General features: G+C 35.2%; 1 protein-coding gene across 2 annotated transcripts in view; it reads right to left on the bottom strand.

Annotated features, from left to right (window-relative positions):
• Positions 1–17,871, bottom strand: part of TTN (titin) — a 270,706-nt gene that overhangs the window by 118,394 nt on the left and 134,441 nt on the right. Inside the window, exons 152-186 of one of the 2 annotated variants that reach the window (XM_064373293.1) lie at positions 17,717–17,806; positions 17,275–17,571; positions 16,395–16,475; positions 15,510–15,587; positions 14,890–14,973; positions 12,932–13,015; positions 12,736–12,819; positions 12,530–12,613; positions 10,661–10,744; positions 9,940–10,023; positions 9,746–9,823; positions 9,301–9,384; positions 9,105–9,188; positions 8,913–8,996; positions 8,719–8,802; positions 8,552–8,635; positions 8,252–8,341; positions 7,043–7,126; positions 6,847–6,930; positions 6,653–6,736; positions 6,459–6,542; positions 6,292–6,375; positions 6,067–6,156; positions 5,850–5,933; positions 5,650–5,733; positions 5,440–5,517; positions 4,947–5,030; positions 4,382–4,471; positions 4,032–4,109; positions 3,773–3,844; positions 3,462–3,545; positions 1,556–1,639; positions 1,237–1,317; positions 674–748; positions 134–247 (exon numbers count right to left, since the gene is read on the bottom strand). In XM_064373293.1, the coding sequence (XP_064229363.1) occupies positions 134–247; positions 674–748; positions 1,237–1,317; positions 1,556–1,639; positions 3,462–3,545; positions 3,773–3,844; positions 4,032–4,109; positions 4,382–4,471; positions 4,947–5,030; positions 5,440–5,517; positions 5,650–5,733; positions 5,850–5,933; positions 6,067–6,156; positions 6,292–6,375; positions 6,459–6,542; positions 6,653–6,736; positions 6,847–6,930; positions 7,043–7,126; positions 8,252–8,341; positions 8,552–8,635; positions 8,719–8,802; positions 8,913–8,996; positions 9,105–9,188; positions 9,301–9,384; positions 9,746–9,823; positions 9,940–10,023; positions 10,661–10,744; positions 12,530–12,613; positions 12,736–12,819; positions 12,932–13,015; positions 14,890–14,973; positions 15,510–15,587; positions 16,395–16,475; positions 17,275–17,571; positions 17,717–17,806 (3,156 nt within the window). Of the gene's footprint in view, positions 1–133; positions 248–673; positions 749–1,236; positions 1,318–1,555; positions 1,640–3,461; positions 3,546–3,772; positions 3,845–4,031; positions 4,110–4,381; positions 4,472–4,946; positions 5,031–5,439; positions 5,518–5,649; positions 5,734–5,849; positions 5,934–6,066; positions 6,157–6,291; positions 6,376–6,458; positions 6,543–6,652; positions 6,737–6,846; positions 6,931–7,042; positions 7,127–7,236; positions 7,318–7,430; positions 7,512–7,626; positions 8,219–8,251; positions 8,342–8,551; positions 8,636–8,718; positions 8,803–8,912; positions 8,997–9,104; positions 9,189–9,300; positions 9,385–9,745; positions 9,824–9,939; positions 10,024–10,660; positions 10,745–12,529; positions 12,614–12,735; positions 12,820–12,931; positions 13,016–14,889; positions 14,974–15,509; positions 15,588–16,394; positions 16,476–17,274; positions 17,572–17,716; positions 17,807–17,871 lie in introns of those variants that run through there. The other variant, XM_064373294.1, reaches the window with a different exon arrangement.

The raw sequence follows: 17,871 nt of genomic DNA, 5'->3' as shown, positions 1-17,871 counted from the left end.
TGCAATCTCACAGTACAATCATGTCTGGAAGGACACACTTCTAAAAGTCATACATTTCTGGCAAGCATCATTTCAGATGGCTGGATAGAAGTTTGAAGCAGGCTAATAAAACTTTGGAAGTGGCATTTTTTACCTTTAAGTTGGAATAATTTCTCCTTGACATCTTCCTTAGGTGGAGCAGGTGGAGGAGCTGGGGGTCTTGGTTTGAGTTTTGGTTTCTCAATAACCTTCTTTTCAGGTTCAGGTTCTTAAAAGAGTATTTTAGAGGTATTAGTATATGTATATGTTAGCATGTGGATATGTAGTATATTCAATAGCAATTTATATATATATATCATATATATATATAAATGAAGTACAAAGTTTGCCTTTTAAGGTACATAATATCAACATAAAACATAGAACATAAAAATATCAACACTTTACACAGATGATGAGAAACAAAGCAAAGGCACCAATAACAACAACAAACAAAGCCTCCAGACAAGTCACAATTGACATGAGATAAATAGTACAAGTTACATGGAAACCTAAGAATGAGGTTCACGTTTAACAAAGAATACTTTACATACCGATGGGGCCAGACCTACTACATATGCACAACAACATAAACCATATACACTTCAAGAGAAAGAATATGATAAAGAAGATTTAAGTCCGCCAGATTTAATACCTTTTACTGGTATTTCTTCAGGCTGTGGTTCAGGTTCAGGCTCTTCAGGTTTAATGTACTTTTCAATTTCACGTTCTTTAAAGAATGTTGACAAAGAACATAAGATTGTAATGCAAAGTTCTTCCAAAAGACATACAAATTTCACATTGATGCAAAGATTAGTCACAAAATAAAAATATACAATTCATACAACTTTACGTATAGAAAAAGATTTCCATTTTATTATACTTGAACTGCCTATTAATTAGGTTATTCAATGTATATTGATGGCAAATGAGATGACTTTTAAAATTTGATACCATGTTATCATTTGAGGATACAAGGCAATTATTCCATTTTGCTTCAGTAAACTGTACCTTTTGGAATTTATAAGTACCAACAAGAGTAACCAAATTAAAGATTCTAACTCAAAAGAAGTGTAACTATTTAAAAAGTAAAGCAGTCAAACATGCTAGACTGCTTTTGTATATAATTTCAAGAAAGAATATTGTCCTGTAAATGCTTTTGTGATTCTAACAGGAATCTTCAAGAGATTAAAAAAATTTATATATATGTATGTATACCTTCAACAGGGGGAGTCTCTTTTCTACCAATGGTTATAGATGCTTTTTCTTCATATATTATTTCCTCAGGAGTCTCTTCCACTTTAAAAAACACAAGTGTTTTATTTTAGATTATATTTAGAATAGAATACTACAACTGCTATTCTATCAAGCTAGTTACATTAAGTAACACTCTATAACATATTATTCAGATGACCCTCAAATATCAGTAACTTCAATACATAAGACAGACAGACAAATGCATAAGACTCATCTACAATCAAAGCAAGAGGATGAAAACAATTGTCATCTTTCCAAGATTTATGGAGAATCCGTGTACCTTCAGCAGGTGGAGCTTCTGGCTCTGCAGGGATAGGTAGAGGCACTTCCTTTTCCGGGATGATTTTCTTGGGCACTTTGGGTACTTTAAAGATATGATTTGTTTACTTACTACTTTGTTTACTATTAAGAATTTAGAAGACATGCAAGAGTCTAAAGAGCAGGCAAAGAATGCAGGGGTCAGAGCTTCATCTTAGAAGACTTCATGGGGAAAATGGCTTCTGAGGCATAGCACCCTTTTGGACACCCTAAGTTTATATATGAATTTTCTCAGCCTTTGTCATTTGCTTCTAGTCTTCTGTGTACCTTTAAATGAAGATCTTTTCCCACTGGTGTAACTTTGACACTTACAAAATTTTGCTCTACTTTTTGTGAGTAATTGTTCCTGCACACTCAACTCTTACTTCCATGTGGATGACTTTAAGATCTACATCTTAAGAAAGAGATCTGATCTCTTTCTTAAGCTCCTGATGCACACTCCCGACTTTCATGCTTTAAAGGTGAAAAATACATCTACCATCTTCTTCTAACATTAGTTCAGAGACCCAATGAACCATTTTGTTGGCCATCTAGCTTTAAACCTTACAATGATCATGGGCTCCTCAATTTCCCTAATGGTTTTGATAATGATCAGAGGTCACTCAGTCTCCACCTCTTTCAAACCCAATCCCCTTCATTTCTACCACCACGGATCTTGTCCAATTCTTAATGACCTTAAATAATTGCAATGGCTCTTTACTATTTAGTAGCTAAAATTGCTGCCAGTTATCTTTCTAAAGGCCAAATCCTATTAATATGTATGCCTGCTTCAAAACCTTTGAAGCTTCCTATTGCCTATAGAAAAAGTACAAGCCTTTTACTGGCGTTTGAAATACTTCAAAATATGACCCCATCTTTATATCTGGTATTATCTTTCAAGACACTACACAACCAACACATACTCAAATTATGTAAGTTTACCTGAATATCATTTCCTCAATTTCTTTCTTTTTTTTCTTCCTTCCTTCCTCCCTCCCTCCCTCTCTCCTCCTTTCTTTCTTTCCCCTCCCTCCCTCCCTTCCTTCCTTCCTTCATTCCTCTTTCTACAGAGGCTCATTCTGTCACCCAGGCTGGAGTGCAGTGGTATGTTCTCGGCTCACTGCAACCTCTGTCTCCCAAATTCAAGCGATTCTCCTGCCTAAGCTTCCCAAGCGGCTGGGATTACAGGCATGCATCACCATGCCCAGCTAATTTTTGTATTTTTAGTAGAGACCGTGTTTCACCATGTTGGCCAGGTTGCTCTTGAACTCCTGAACTCAAATGATCCACCCATGTCGGCCTCCCAAAGTGCTGCGATTACAGGTGTGAACCACCACATCCAGCCTCATTTCCTCAATTTCTACATGTAAAAGTTTATCAAAATTTAAACTCAATTCTTCCACACAGCCTCTCATGATGCCTCTGCCTGAAAGTATTCTTTTCTTGCCCTGTGTTTCTGCAGCCCTTTGTATTCACTTGCTACATGTAATCACTTCCTGTCTGTATTAGAGTCATGTTATTTTTCTATCCTCTTACCTGATTTAAGTTATTTGAAGACAGGAGCAGGCCTTAATTTTTCTAACATGGTGTCTTGTTAATGGTCAACATTCAATAAAATATGTTGAATTGAGCTGTTCTACACATTGAATGAAAGAAGGTTCTTTTTTACTAGTTGTAACCATGTGATATATCACAGCACAACTGAATCCCATTCATTTTTTCACTCCTGCTTGTCTGTTTCATTTTTTCTTTACCTTCACTGTTTTCCTTTTTTTCTGTGAAATGTGGTTTTTATATAAATTCACACTCATTATGTTTTGCTCTAAGAACTATTATTAAAATGCTTAAATAGCAGCTAGAGAAATCAACTTTTTCTTCATGGTAGGTACCTTTTTCTGGAAGAACTTCTGGTTTTTTGGTAACAGGCACAGGCTCCTTCTTTACTGGAACAAGTTTCTTGGGCACCTCAGGCACTTTGAAGATATTAGTTTTGTTTTAAAAACAGTATTTTAAAACATTTAAAAATATTAAGAATAAAAAACCTGTATTTATTGAAGCAGCATTAAAATTAATGAAAACAAAATAAGGAAACTTTGCCCTTAGTTATGCAATAACAATGAGGACAACTTACTGGATTCCACCTTAAGATATCAGAGTACTTTCTTTTTTATGATGCCAGTGATGATGCGAATACTTTTACCTGCTGGTGTTTCTGGCTTCTTCACAGTTGGGACCTTCTTCACTGGGACAACTTTCTTTGGCAGCTCAGGTTCTTTAAAGATATTAGTAGCATTTAATAATATAAAGTTGCAAGGTGTAAGATATACATACAAGTTTATTCAACACCATAACATATAGATAAGCATTAGCAAACATATAATACAACACAGCACACAATAAGAAAAGAGTGTAAAATTGTAGACACCACAAAAATGAAGTATTCATTGTAACATGAGTACCTTTAGGAGGCGGCGCTTCTGGTTTTTTGATGACAGGAACTTTCTTCTCTGGGATGACTTTTTTGGGCTCTTCTGGCACTTGAATAACAGGAATTTCTTTTAGAGTCAGTTAATTACAATGAAAAGTTTAATGCTTATGAATGAATTTAAAACCACACATATTTCTTGGTATGCACATTGTAAAATTCTGTGGGACCAAAGTTTTATGTGCAGAAATCACTTTTTTTCTGGTTAATGTATTCAAATTCCAGACAATGAGATACAAGACTGATACTTTGCCTTAAAAGAAGATATGTAGACACAAAAATGAAATGACTGTATTTTCTCACACAGTGGATTCTGCCTTGTACCTGCTGGAGGTGGGGCCTTTGGTTCCTCCTCTTCTGCAACAGGAATGGGCTCTTCCTCTTCAGGAGTAATTTCCTCAGGTTCTTCATATACTTTAAAGATATTAATTTTATTTCAATGTATGGAACAATATTCTATGATGGACAAACACTAAACACAATAAATAGTAATCTTGATTTCTTTCTTTGTTTCAATTAATACCTTCTCTTATTTTTGCTAAGATAAAATCTATCTCATTTGCACTGACTTCTTTGTCTATTGATTTGAATGCTTGCAAAGCCCTTTTAGTGTTTAATGTCATTTATAATTATTAGTTCTCCTGTCTTACTTTCTGTGTACACTAGAGAAGCTTTGTTTAATACAGCTTACTATGACTTATGTGGATACTGTGGACCAATAATCCAAAATAGATTTGAGATTGGAGCTAATTTAGAATGATGAATTAAGACAAATAATTAAAGGTTAGAAAATGACCAAGAAATAATGAGTTAGGAAAGAAGAAGAACAAAGCTTAAATTAGAAATAGTCACAAGTGGCAAGGTCATTAATGACCGGTCTCACATGTACCTTCTGCGGGAGGTGACTCCGCTCTTTCTGGAACAGGAACAGCTGGTTTCTCTTCCAAGACAGGTTTCTTTGGCACTTCTGGCACTTTAAAGATATTAATTAGTCTTTCTTATGAGTAGTTGAGAAGTATATTAAATTTATATCACATTTACTTCACATTTTGCTCAAATAACCCAGGGACAGATCCCAAGAACAAATTTCACAATAAGGTCAGTGATCTGTCTTTTGATCTTCTTAGAGTGGGGAGGAAAATATGGCCTATCAAGAATTTTAAAAAATGACATTAAACTTTTCCAGTGCTTGTAATAAGTAAATATGTCACTTTTAAAAAGTCAATGTTGTTATTAAAAAACATTTACACCCTAAAAATTCAGAATGACAATTTGTAGTTGTGAATTTAAGAGGATTATCAAATAAAGGGTTTGATAATAGGTGACTTTTTAGACAAGGGTAGGTAGGTGCTTTTCTGCAGAATCTCATTAGTGATGTGTACCTTTTGCTGGTGGGACTTCTGGCTTTTTGGGAACAGCTACTTTCTTTTCTGGAACAACTTCTTTTGGAACTTCAGGCACTTCAAAGGTATTAGTATTTTGACATTAGAAACAATCACCAGTAAACATTCATCACATTTACACAGAACAAAACCATTTTAGAAGCTGGGGGCTGCATCCACCTCCATCAAACCATGAACAGCTACATGTACCTTTAGCTGGTGGGGCTTCTGGTTTTTTGGGAACCACTGGAGGCACCTTCTTTTCAGGAACAACCTCCTTGGGCACCTCGGGTACTATAAAAGATATTAGTAGTTTTTGAAGCTCATGGTTTCAATGACATATGAAAATCATGAAGCAGAACAGTGGAATATGACACTTGAAAGACAATTTCACTGTCAGTGAGAAATACCTTTCACTGGTGGTGGTTCAGGTTTTTTGGCAACGACAGCAGGTGCTTTCTTTTCTGGGACAGGTTTCTTAGGTGGCACGGTCACTAAAGAATCGCAAGGTATGTTTTAGAAAGAGTGAAGGTTGAGAAACAAGACAAAAGCTCAGAGTGCCCAGAATTATCAGGGCAGGAAGGGGAAAGAGTGGCTGAGGTGTCCCAGCAGTTTCTTGCTAAGTACCTTGTGGAGGCTTGGCCAGCTCTGGCTCTTCCGCAACTTCAGCAGGAGCAGGAGGCTCTTCTGGGGCAGCTTCCTCAGGCTCCTCGAACACTTTAAAGATATGAGCTCATTTTAATACCAGAATTGACTAAAAGACATGAAATAGTTTGTGCAAAAAAAAACATTTTTACAACACGAAGGGGTTTATGTTTCTAAAAACACTAATTTAAATAGTTTCATGATTACCTTCAGGGGGAGGACTTTCCGGTTTGGGAGGAATAGCTTCAGGAACCTTCTTTTCTGGGACAGCTGCCTTTGGCACCTCTGGGACTTTAAAGATATTAGTTTTTTCATTATTAGACAAAGTAAAGACAAACGAAAAGTATCAAACACAGCAACATGAAGGGGACTACCTTTTGCGGGTGGGACTTCAGGCTTTTTAGGAGGAGCCGCTGGCACCTTCTTTTCAGGAACAATTTCTTTAGGAGCCTCAGGCACTTAAAAGATATTAGTGAAATCACATTTAGGCATTATGAAGACCACTAGAAAAATATTTTCCAGAGCAGAAGAAATAGATCTTCTGAAGCCTAAAGCCAGTGACAAATACCTTTAACAGGTGGGGCTTCAGGCTTTTTAGGAGGAGCCGCTGGCACTTTCTTTTCAGGGACAACTTCTTTGGGAGCCTCTGGCACTTAGAAGATATTAGTGAAATTACATTTAGGCATTGTGACGACCATCAGAAGGATATTTTCAAGAGTAGAAGAGAGAGATCTTCTGAAGCTTAAAGTCAGTGACAAATACCTTTAATAGGTGGTACTTCAGGCTTTTTAGGAGGAGGCACTGGCACTTTCTTTTCAGGGACAACTTCTTTGGGAGCCTCTGGCACTTAAAAGATATTAGTGAAATTACCTTTAGGGGTTATGAAGACCACTAGAAAAAAATATCTTCAACAGCAAAAAAATTAGATCTTCTGAAGCCTAAAGTCAGGGACAAATACCTTTAACAGGTGGGGTTTCAGGCTTTTTAGGAGGAGGCACTGGCACTTTCTTTTCAGGGACAACTTCTTTGGGAGCCTCTGGCACTTGAAAGATATTAGTAAAGTTACATGTAGAGCTATGAAGACTACTAGAAAAATATCTTATACAGCAGAGGAATTGGATCTCCTGAAGCTTATGGTCAAATGACAAGTACCTGTAACAGGTGGAAATTCTGGCTTTTTAGGAGGTATCAGTGCTTTCTTTTCTGGGACAATTTCTTGTGGAACTTCAGGCACTTAAAAGATATTAGTAGTTTTTCACTTAGGTTAATGAGAAAAATGAGCTAAAGTATTTCTAAGATCAAAACAGATATTTCTTTTGCAGAAAAAGGACTGGGGTGAGAAATACCTGTGGCAGGTGTGGCTTCTGGTTTTTTGGGCAGAGCCTTGGGAACTTTCCTTTCTGGGACAACTTCTTGAGCTTCAGGCACTTGAAAGATATTAGTAGTTTTAAACTTAACTTAATGAAGAGAAATGGGCTAAAATTGTTTACAGTATTAGAAAAGATCTCTCTTCTGCAGAGTGAAGTCAGGGCTAACGTGTACCTGGAACAATTGGAGCTTCTGGTTTTTTGGGTGGAGCCATGGGAATTTCTTTTTCTGCGGCTTCTTGGGGAACTTCTGGCACTTGAAAGATATTAGTAGTTTTATACTTAGGTTAATGAAGAGCAATGATCTCAATTGTTTTCAAGAATGGAAGAGAGATTTCTTCTGCAGGATAAGGTTGAGCTGACATGTACCTGTAACTGGGGAAGCTTCTGGTTTTTTGATCGGTGCCTTGGGAATTTTCTTTTCTGGGACAACTTCTTGAGCAGCTTCAGGAACTTGAAAGATATTAGTATTTTAAAATTTATAAATGGTGAAGGCATGTATTACAATGATTGTGAGGGGTACAGACAATATGTTTTTCTTAACAGAGGAGTGGGAATGAATACCTTTTGCAGGTGGGGCTTTCGGTTTTGGGGGCACAGCCACAGATACTTTCTTTTCAAGTACAACTTCTTTAGGAGCATCAGGAACTTTGAAGATATTAGTATCTTTTAGTTAGCAACTATAAAGGGGGAATATCAACTCCACATTTACCCAAGCAAATACAATTTGTGAGACTGGCAGACACTTCTATACACTCTTTCTCCAGGCCCCCCGACTGACAATGTGTCAGGACACCTACCTTTAGGAGGTGGAGCTTCTGGCCTTTTGGGAGGAGCCACTGGTACTTTCTTTTCTGGGACGGCTTCCTTCGGTGGCAGCACTTCAGGCACTTCAAAGATATTTGTAATTTGTGTTTAGAAAAGGTGAAAACAATGGATGCCTGTTGCGTATAAGCATACACCAAAATATTTTGGATAGCGGCTGACATTTGCTTTCTTTAGAATTATATCTTCTTTATGTAGTAGGATTTTTAACATATAATTTCCTAGTTAAAATAACAGTTATTTTTCTCCTACAGTTTGTATAGTTTTGGCATTACCTTCAGGGGGAGGACTTTCCAGTTTGGGAGGAATAGCTTCAGGAACCTTCTTTTCTGGGACAGCTGCCTTTGGCACCTCTGGGACTTTAAAGATATTAGTTTTTTCATTATTAGACAAAGTAAAGACAAACGAAAAGTATCAAACACAGCAACATGAAGGGGACTACCTTTTGCGGGTGGGACTTCAGGCTTTTTAGGAGGAGCCGCTGGCACCTTCTTTTCAGGAACAATTTTTTTAGGAGCCTCAGGCACTTAAAAGATATTAGTGAAATCACATTTAGGCATTTTAAAGACCACTAGAAAAGTATTTTCCAGAGCAGAAGAGATAGATCTTCTGAAACCTAAAGCCAGTGACAAATACCTTTAACAGGTGGGGCTTCAGGCTTTTTAGGAGGCACCACTGGCATTTTCTTTTCAGGAACAACCTCTTTGGGAGCCTCTGGCACTTAAAAGATATTAGTGAAATTACATTTAGAAGTTATGAAGACCACTAGAAAAAATATCTTCAAGAGAAAATTAATGAGATCTGAAGCCTAAGGTCACTGGCAACTACCTTTAGTGGGTGGGACTTCAGGCTTTTTAGGAGGAGCCAAGGGCACTTTCTCTTCGGGGATAACCTCTTTGGGAGCTTCTGGCACTTAAAAGATATTAGTGAAATTACATTTAGGCATTATGAAGACCACTAGAACAAACTATTTTCAAGAGCAGAAGAATTAGATCTTCTGAAGCCTAAAGTCAGTGACAAATACCTTTAACAGGTGGGACTTCCGGCTTTTTAGGAGGCACCATCAACACTTCCTTTTCAGGGATAATCTCTTCGGGAGCTTCGCGTACTTGAAAGATATTAGTATTTTTACACTCAGAAAATACAGACATGACTAGATAGATACACAGACATTTTCAAGAACAAAAGAGCTATTTTTCCCCCAGAGCCTGAGATCAGGGGTAAAAAGTTCCCGTAATAGGTGATGTTTCAAACTTTAGAGGAGGAACTTCTGGTACTTTCTTTTTGGCGGCCATTTCTTTGGGATCTTCAGGCAGTTTGAAGATGTTAATACATTTACACTTGAGTCACAAGAGTCAAAACAGACATGTTTCATATGTACACATCAAAATAATTTTCAAGGCTGGAAAGGTGGTCCTTTCTATCACCCTACCCACTATCCCACCGTAAAGGGACAGATAAGAATGTACCTTTGACAGGTACAACTTCAGCCCTTTGGGAAGGATGCACTTTCTTTTCCCGGACAACTTCTTTGAGAGCCTCTGGCACTTTGAAGATATTAAGAATTTTACATTTAGAAGTTACAAGAATCAACACAATCAGGAAACACATTTATAAAAGACAAGACATTTTCCCACCCCTCTAAACTTCGGGCAAAATGTACCTTCATCAGGAAGGACTTCAGGCTTTCTGAGAGGAACCACAAGCATTTTCTTTTCAGGGACAATTTCTTGGGGAGCTTCAGGCACTTTAAGAAATTTGTAGTTTCATGTTTAGTGTTATGCAGATCACTAGGAATAGCAAAAATATTTTCAAAACTACAAGAACTAGTTCTTGAGCCTGAGAGCATGGTAACTTGTACCTTTAACTGATGGGGGTTCTCTTTTTTTGGAAGGAACTGTCTTTGCAGAAACAAGTTCTTGAGGAGCTTTGGGCACTTGAAAGATATTAGTAGTTCACATTTAAGAGTTAAAATGATTAATGAAAACAGTAGCCACAATAAGTTAGCAAATATAATTATATTTTCTTCTCTTCCCTCCATCTTCTCTTTGCTCTACCAATAGGCTAAGTCTTTTAAGGGGTTAGTGGATCCTTGAGAAGATGTGCTCCCCATTCTCCAGAACCTCACAGAGCTCTCACGACACTCTACACTCACATTATAAAACATTTGTTGAATGAATACTTTCCACAGAAGGGTTTTCTGTTTTGGCAGAAACAGCCACAAATATATATTTTTTAGAGGAAACTTCTTGTAGAATCTCAGACACTTTAAAGATATTAGTATGTTTATATTTAGAATTTATGAAGAATATTAGGAAAAAACACAGTTTTAAGAACAAAGGACTGATAAGTTCTTCTTCCACATTTGTTCAGAGGTAACGTACTTTTCATAGGTGGAATTTCTGGCTCTTCAGGAACATCCTCAAATATTTTCATTTCAGGAACAACTTCCTTCATAGCTTCTGGTGCTTTGAAGATATTAGTATTATGGTTAGAGGTTAAAAGGATCAGTGGAGACATTAATTATATGAGCTGAACTAAAGTGACATTTAGTGGGTACAAAGGTGATTCCTTTAAAGAATCTGAGGAGGTATAAAATATTGAGGACAGGAACCAAATATTATTTGTCTTTGTTTATTATTCTCTAGTTCCCTAGCACCCTGTACATACTAAGCACTATTAAATGCTATTAAATAAATGAAGGAAGGAATGACAGGATGAATGATATCTTTAGTGGGAGGTGTTTCAATTTCAAGGGGAGCAGCCATGGGTGTTTCCTTTACAGGGACAACTTCTCTAGGTGGTTCAGGCACTTGAAAGACACGAATGCATTGCACTTTGGCGTTATGAAGAGCAGTAAAGAGTTTCCGTCATAATGGCACATACAGAACATTCTAGATGGGAACCTTCTTGCACTCCCTGCCCCCAGAATTGGATTCTTTTGTAGCAGTGTGAATATTTGGTTATGAGCAGCTATTTTTTTGGTCACCTCAGGCACTATCAGTATTAGTAATTTTATTTCTTGGAATGGTAGATGCATAGAAAATTAGATCATGGAAAGTGGAAACATTAATTATTATAATTAATGCTATACCTCTAACTATTACTTTGAGAAAAACAAAATTATACCCATTTCAAAAAATGTAGATTGGCTTCTTTTTGCATTCACATTTTAGGCATTTTAAAAAGGTGAGTGTTTTTCAAGTTTAGGAGAGAGGAGAACAACGAAAAGATTCCAGACTGAGAAAAAAATCAAAATATTCAGATATTCTTTAAATTACAGAATACTGTGTTATAATTAAATTATTATTCTGGAAGTTTTCAAGCTTTTTCATGTTTTGACTTGTCTAAAGATATTCAAAATTAAAAAAAAAATGTATGATGCTTGAAAAAATAAAAGACTATGAGAGGTGCAAATGAACACTGAGGGGAGAGTTCCAGCTTGAACTGGAATTATTTTTGCTTTGGTTGGAGGACATTCTGGGAGGCTATCAGGTGGTCTAATCTTGTAGAGATTACATTACAGATCAACTTCACACTGAATTAAATATTTTCTTTAAGACATGTTTTGGTCATAATAAGTGTATATACATTTTCTCTGGAGTCTTCATAAAAATACACTGACTCAACCATCTTCCATGTGTGTAAGTTAAAGGTATTTTTTCCCTCTATTTTCTCTTGAATGACTCACTGGGCCATGCATACAGCTTCTACTTGGAGGATCCATCTCTGAAATGATTTCCTCCATAGCCACTGTGGCTTAAAAGATATTAGTATTTTTACATGTGTTAAGTACAACCGCAAACATGAGATTAAAAAGCTGACTTTCTTCCAACTTGTACCTCTTGGTGATCGTGTTTTTCTTCTTTTAACAATAGGAGTTTGTTCCTCTGGAATGACTTCCTTGAAGACTTCAAACTCTTTAAAGATATTAGTATTTTTTTAATTCAGAAAAGGCAAAGGCATGAAGACATGACATACTAAGAAACTTAGAAATGTTAACAGATATTGTATCTTTATGTTAGAAACGTTATTTTTCTTCTAATATTTTATCTTTGTATATTATATATGTGGGACTTGACTTTCTTGAGGGCAAGTTATACATCATTTGTTGTTGTGGGTATGTCAGATGCTTTAAAGACAGTATTTTAACATTCGATGTTGTGAGAATGTATTATAAACATTAAACATTTTGCAGACTGAAGACAGTGTATTTTCTTCTTTAGATTTTCCAACTAGAGAATTATTTATACCTTCAGTTGGAGGATGTTCTGAAATTTCAGCAATAGCCTCAGGTACCTCCGTCTCTGGAAAAACTTCTCTGATTGTAGCGGGCTCTTCAAAGATATCAGTAGGTTTACATTTAAGAGTTGTAAAAACAGTAAATTATATAAAGCATGCAATGTTTGGGTCTTAAAACCAAAGATATTCATCTGGATTTGACGTATTTGAAATATACCTTTAGTTGCTGGTGTTTCTCTCTTTTTAGGAATAGTCACATCTATTTTGTCCTCTGGAGCAACTTTCTTGGGTGGCTCAGGCACTTAAAAGATATGAGTATAGTTATATTTATAAATGGTAAAGAAAAATATTGAGCTTTTTACAAGGAGTCAAAAAATAGTTTTTCTTCAGACTGGATCATTGATGTTATATACCTTTTGCTAGTTTGGGTTTTGTCTTTTGAGGTTGAGTCACAAGTACTTTTTCTTCAAAGACTGCTTCTTCATATGCTTCATAAACTTTAAAGATATTAGTATTTAAATAATTAGAGTGTTTCAAGGTGGATAAAGAATTGTATTAAGAAAAATATAATATATAATACCACATTCATCACCAAAATTAATAGTAGCACATAGAGGTAAATTAGTGGCTAGAATGCATTGGCTGGAGATAGCCTCATTCTCAGTTTCATGATATAGGACTCTCAGCATTTCTCTGTGATCATGATAATAAAATGGAGGAATTGTTCAGGCAAAGACTATATAATTCTTCATTTTGCTTTAAGAAAGTTATTGGTAAAATTGTCCTATTGGTCTTATTTTTATGGATTTGTCCATAAAGAACAGGGAAAACAGTGAATTGCCACTGAGAATTCTCCCATATTTGACCTACTAGAAATTCACGTAAGTCCTTTCCCTTTCTAGAAACCTCATTATCTATATTTTTAAATCACATCTAATGTATGGTTTCACAGTTTAATATAAATGTAAAAGCCATTTCGGGTTTGGAGGCAGAAAATTTTTTAAAAATTAAGTATTTGGAAAATAAGGCAAATAAAGACAAGAAAAATTTCTCCATGTTTTTGAAAGAAAGACTGGCTGAAAACAATAACTAAAGTCAAGAATGGGAAAGGATATTCAAAGGAGGAAGTGATCATATACTTTTATCCCAAGTGAGTATAACAGGACGAACAACAACAAAAAAATGAGTTTCAACAGGAAAGTTTTTAGATGAAAAAAGTGGAAGAGGGTTGGTCACAGTGGCTCATGCCTGTAATCCCAGCACGTTGGGAGGCCGAGGTGGGCTGATCACCTGAGGTCAGGAGTTCGAGACCAGTCTGACCAACATGGTGAAACCCCGTCTCTGCCAAAAATACAAAAAATTAGCCGGGCGTGGAGGTAGGCGCCTGTAATCCCAGCTACTCAGGAGGCTGAGGGAGGAGAATTGCTTGAACCCAGGAGGCAGAGGTTGCAGTGAGCTGTCACACCATTGCACTCCAGCCTGGGCATGACAGAGCGAGATTCTGCCAAAAAAAGAAAAGAAAAGAATATTTTGACTACTGGCATTTTTACTATTCAGGTTGTTGAACAGTATTCTACTCACAATATTTTACTATCTGGATTATTTCGTTATTCAGATTATTTAATCCCAATTTTGTCTGAAAGCAAAAAAAAAAAAAAAAAAAAGAAGAAGTCTTGATAATTCTTTTGAGGTTTGAGTGGCCTTACAAATCATGGTCATTTGGGCACTTTTGCCAAAATATTTCCAATTATGGTTGTCAAGAATAAAAATATAAAAATGGTGGAGCATTTGATTTTATAAAATCCAATTAAAATATTATTATGGCATTAAAGTAAGTTACTTCATGATCTGAGAAAATAAATTGTTCAAAGCAAAAGACACTTGTATACAGAATAGGTAAGGAAATTTCAACAAGACAAATGACTTTTCTAAAATCACACACTATGATAAGTATAGTATCTTTTTAAAAATTGGCATGGAAATATATCTTGTCCGAGGATAATAGCCACTGAGATTATTTAAGTCACATATTTTTGGCATGTTAGGCTTTTACAAGAGATTAGTATATTTGCTTTTCAAAGTTGTAAAGACAAACACTGAATTTAAGGACACAAATAAAACCAGAAAGAACCAGTAATTTTTCTACACTCGCTGTATATCTCTGTGTCTTCAGAAAGAACATTAGGTGATTTTTTTTCTTGAACACTTTTCTTAGTCATCCCAGGAACTTTAGAGATATTAGTATATTAATTGTTATAAACAACAAATATAAGATACAAAATATAAGGATTTAATGTCACACACATTCACTTTAAACCATGAAAAACTAAACCAAGAGTTATTTCATGTTGTGATTAGCATCACTGTATACCTTTAGCTGTTGGAACTTCAGGCATTTTAGGAACAGCTTCACGAACTTTTTCTTCTGGGACAATTTTCTTGGGTACTTCAGGTGCTTTAAAGATATTTATTTATCTTATTTTTCAGAACACTATAGTTGGGTATAAACATATCAAGCCTAGAAGGGGCATCTAACAAGGAGAATGTTAAAAATCCCCAAATTATAAGTCAACTATAAGTCAAATGCAGTCAGTGCATTTCTCTGAATTGCCTTGTTGATGAGTTCTTGCTTCATTATATCAGAAACACTTTGTTCTTTGGAGATAGTAGCATTTTCTATTGTCATTTAGAGCACACTTATTTTTTCAAGCTACTTCAGAAGAGCTTCCAAAATGAATTATTTTTGAAAGAAAAGTTGAGGGATCGATATTATTTAGTTATTAAACAAGAGGATCAATACAAATGATAACTTTGGGCTTATGTCTTTATGCCTAAAACATCACCTCCGAAGGCAGGATTATTATAGAACATAAATGGAAACTTATGTCATTCATAGCCATCTTGTGGCACTGAGAGAAGAATTGTCTCTCTTCCATAGTAAGTGGATAAAAAAGGATTTTATATTAATGATGAATCAGAAAAGGCAGTTACCTTTAGTTGGTGGAACTTTGGGTTCTTCAGGAACATGCACTTTTTCTTCTACCACAATTTTCTTAGGCGCCTCTGGTACTTTAAAGATAATAGTAATAATTCGTTTTATTTTTAAATATTCTTTTAAATATAAAAATTGTTAACAAGCAGAGCATAAGAGAGATATAAACACAGAACAGAACACAGTGACAATATAAAATATAGACATCACTTTATCAAATACATTACAGTATTTCAAATGCATTGAATTTTAAAACAAATATAACAACAAAAATCCAGAAAATTTCCCATGTTAGAATGGTAAGAACTTGAAAAGAAAAATTAACAATATGCCTTCAGCTGGTGCTATTTCTCTTTGCTTTTGTGGAAGAGTTGGTACCTTCTCTTCAGTGATAACTTTCTTACATGTTTCAGGGACTTTAAAGATATAAGTTTATATTATTTATTAGATACTGTTTTTTATTTCTCTTGTAAACTTTAGGAGATTTACAAAAACAAAGTATGGACATTAGACACATATTCACTATGTATTTATATTTGCAAGGTTAATATAATCAATAATAAATAGAAAAACATGTGTTTATCAGTAAGCGTGTTAGTGACTATAGAATCAAATAGCACCAAAGAAGGAAATCTGGGCTCACTGTTTGGTTGCTAGAGATATTTTTTTCATTTGTTTTACATATAATAACAGTGACTGCCTTTTTTTGGTAGAACTTCCCTTGGACCCTCAGCTGCTTTAAAGATATTAGTTTGTTTTAGACATGTCAAAAACAATAAATACAAAAGAAAGACATCAAGTGGAATGCAAACTTCTGCTTATAAAGCAACCAAGGTGCTATATTGTATGTAAAATTAAGTAGTAATTTTTCACCAAGAAGATACCTTTAGCTGGTGGTTCTTTTCGAGGAACAACTTTAGTAGGCGGTTTTTTTGGAGGGATGATTTTCTCAGATATCTCAGGTCCTTCAAAGATATTAGTATTTTGGTTTAGAATGAACTCTTGAAGTATTTTGGAGCACTATTACTAAAGTTAGTACAATGAGAGCTCACAAAGGCTTTATATTTTTTGAATTTATAACACACATTTCCAAAAGAGCTTTAATTTTGCTAAATATCATTGTACACTGTAGATTTACTGTATATGCTAAACACATACACACACATATTCCTTCATATTACACATATATTATTAATTTGTGCAAGATCTAGAGTGGTATTGTAGATAATTTATTTGTGCTATGGTTTATCTTCACAGTATGCTAGAATATGGGTGCCATTACCAATACTTCACTTCCTTAATGTTATTTCTCCAATGAAAGTATCATAAACTGGGAAAAGCTTTTGATAAGTAATTCTCAGTTTGTGAATAGTTGCCTGAAATTTTAACAAAGCAGTGGTTATTTTGCCTGAACATGTAAATTCCTCAGTGAACTGAAGAGTTTCTTTTTCACTTAACTAATGACACTGGCCAGTTATTTTTGTACATGTAACAATTATGTAACATTCTTAGTCAGATTTTAAAAATAATCCTCAAATTCATACAGTGACCTGCTTGGATAAGTACATATCAAATATTACTATCTTGTCTACTAAAATTATACTCCGTGTGGTTAAGAGATACTAATCTTTTTGTCAAATAATTTAAACTCATGTTTAAAGTATTTCATGGGGTTTCTAATCTTCCAAATTGAACACAAAATTTACTTTCAAAGGAAGTTAGAGCAAGATATAAGAATTGTATTATTTGAAGAATTCCCTATACCTTTAGGTGGAGCTTTTGGTTTTTCATATACTTCCACTTCTTCAGCCTCAAAAACTTCTATTACCCTGTGTACTTTTTCAACTCTGTGTTCTTCTTCAGCTCTACGTTCTTCTACTTTGACGAATTCTTCTACTTCATGAAACTCATCTTCTTCAAAATATTCTTCAACTTCATGGAACTCTTCTTCTTCTGGAATTTCTTCCACTTCTGCTTCTACTACTTCTAATTCTTGTCTTTCTTTTACTACTTCCTCTTGGTGGAAGGCAACTGACACTTTTTCTTCAAGGACAGTTCTCCCTGAAAGAGCATCTATTTTAAGAGACTTATTTTTTTTAAACACTGAAGAAACAAAGATGTACATTCAAAAAGTATATATATTTTAAAACTGAATAAAGGTTTGCATGCAACAATACATGAAAATCCAAGATCTTTCCAAAAATACCTTTGACTGGGGGAACAGCTTCTTTTTTAGGCACAAGGACTTTCTTTTCGGGGACTTTCTTTTCTTGGACTTTCTTTGTTACTTCAGGCACTTTAAAGATATAGTTTTAATATTTAGGACTGTCAAGAGCAAGCTTTCATAGACAAAAGTCATCA

Source organism: Aotus nancymaae, unplaced genomic scaffold (assembly GCF_030222135.1).
Source record: "Aotus nancymaae isolate 86718 unplaced genomic scaffold, 86718_ANA_hifiasm-v0.15.2.pri h1tg000008l, whole genome shotgun sequence".
Classification (NCBI taxonomy): domain Eukaryota; kingdom Metazoa; phylum Chordata; class Mammalia; order Primates; family Aotidae; genus Aotus; species Aotus nancymaae.
This window is presented reverse-complemented; position numbering and strand designations above follow the sequence as displayed.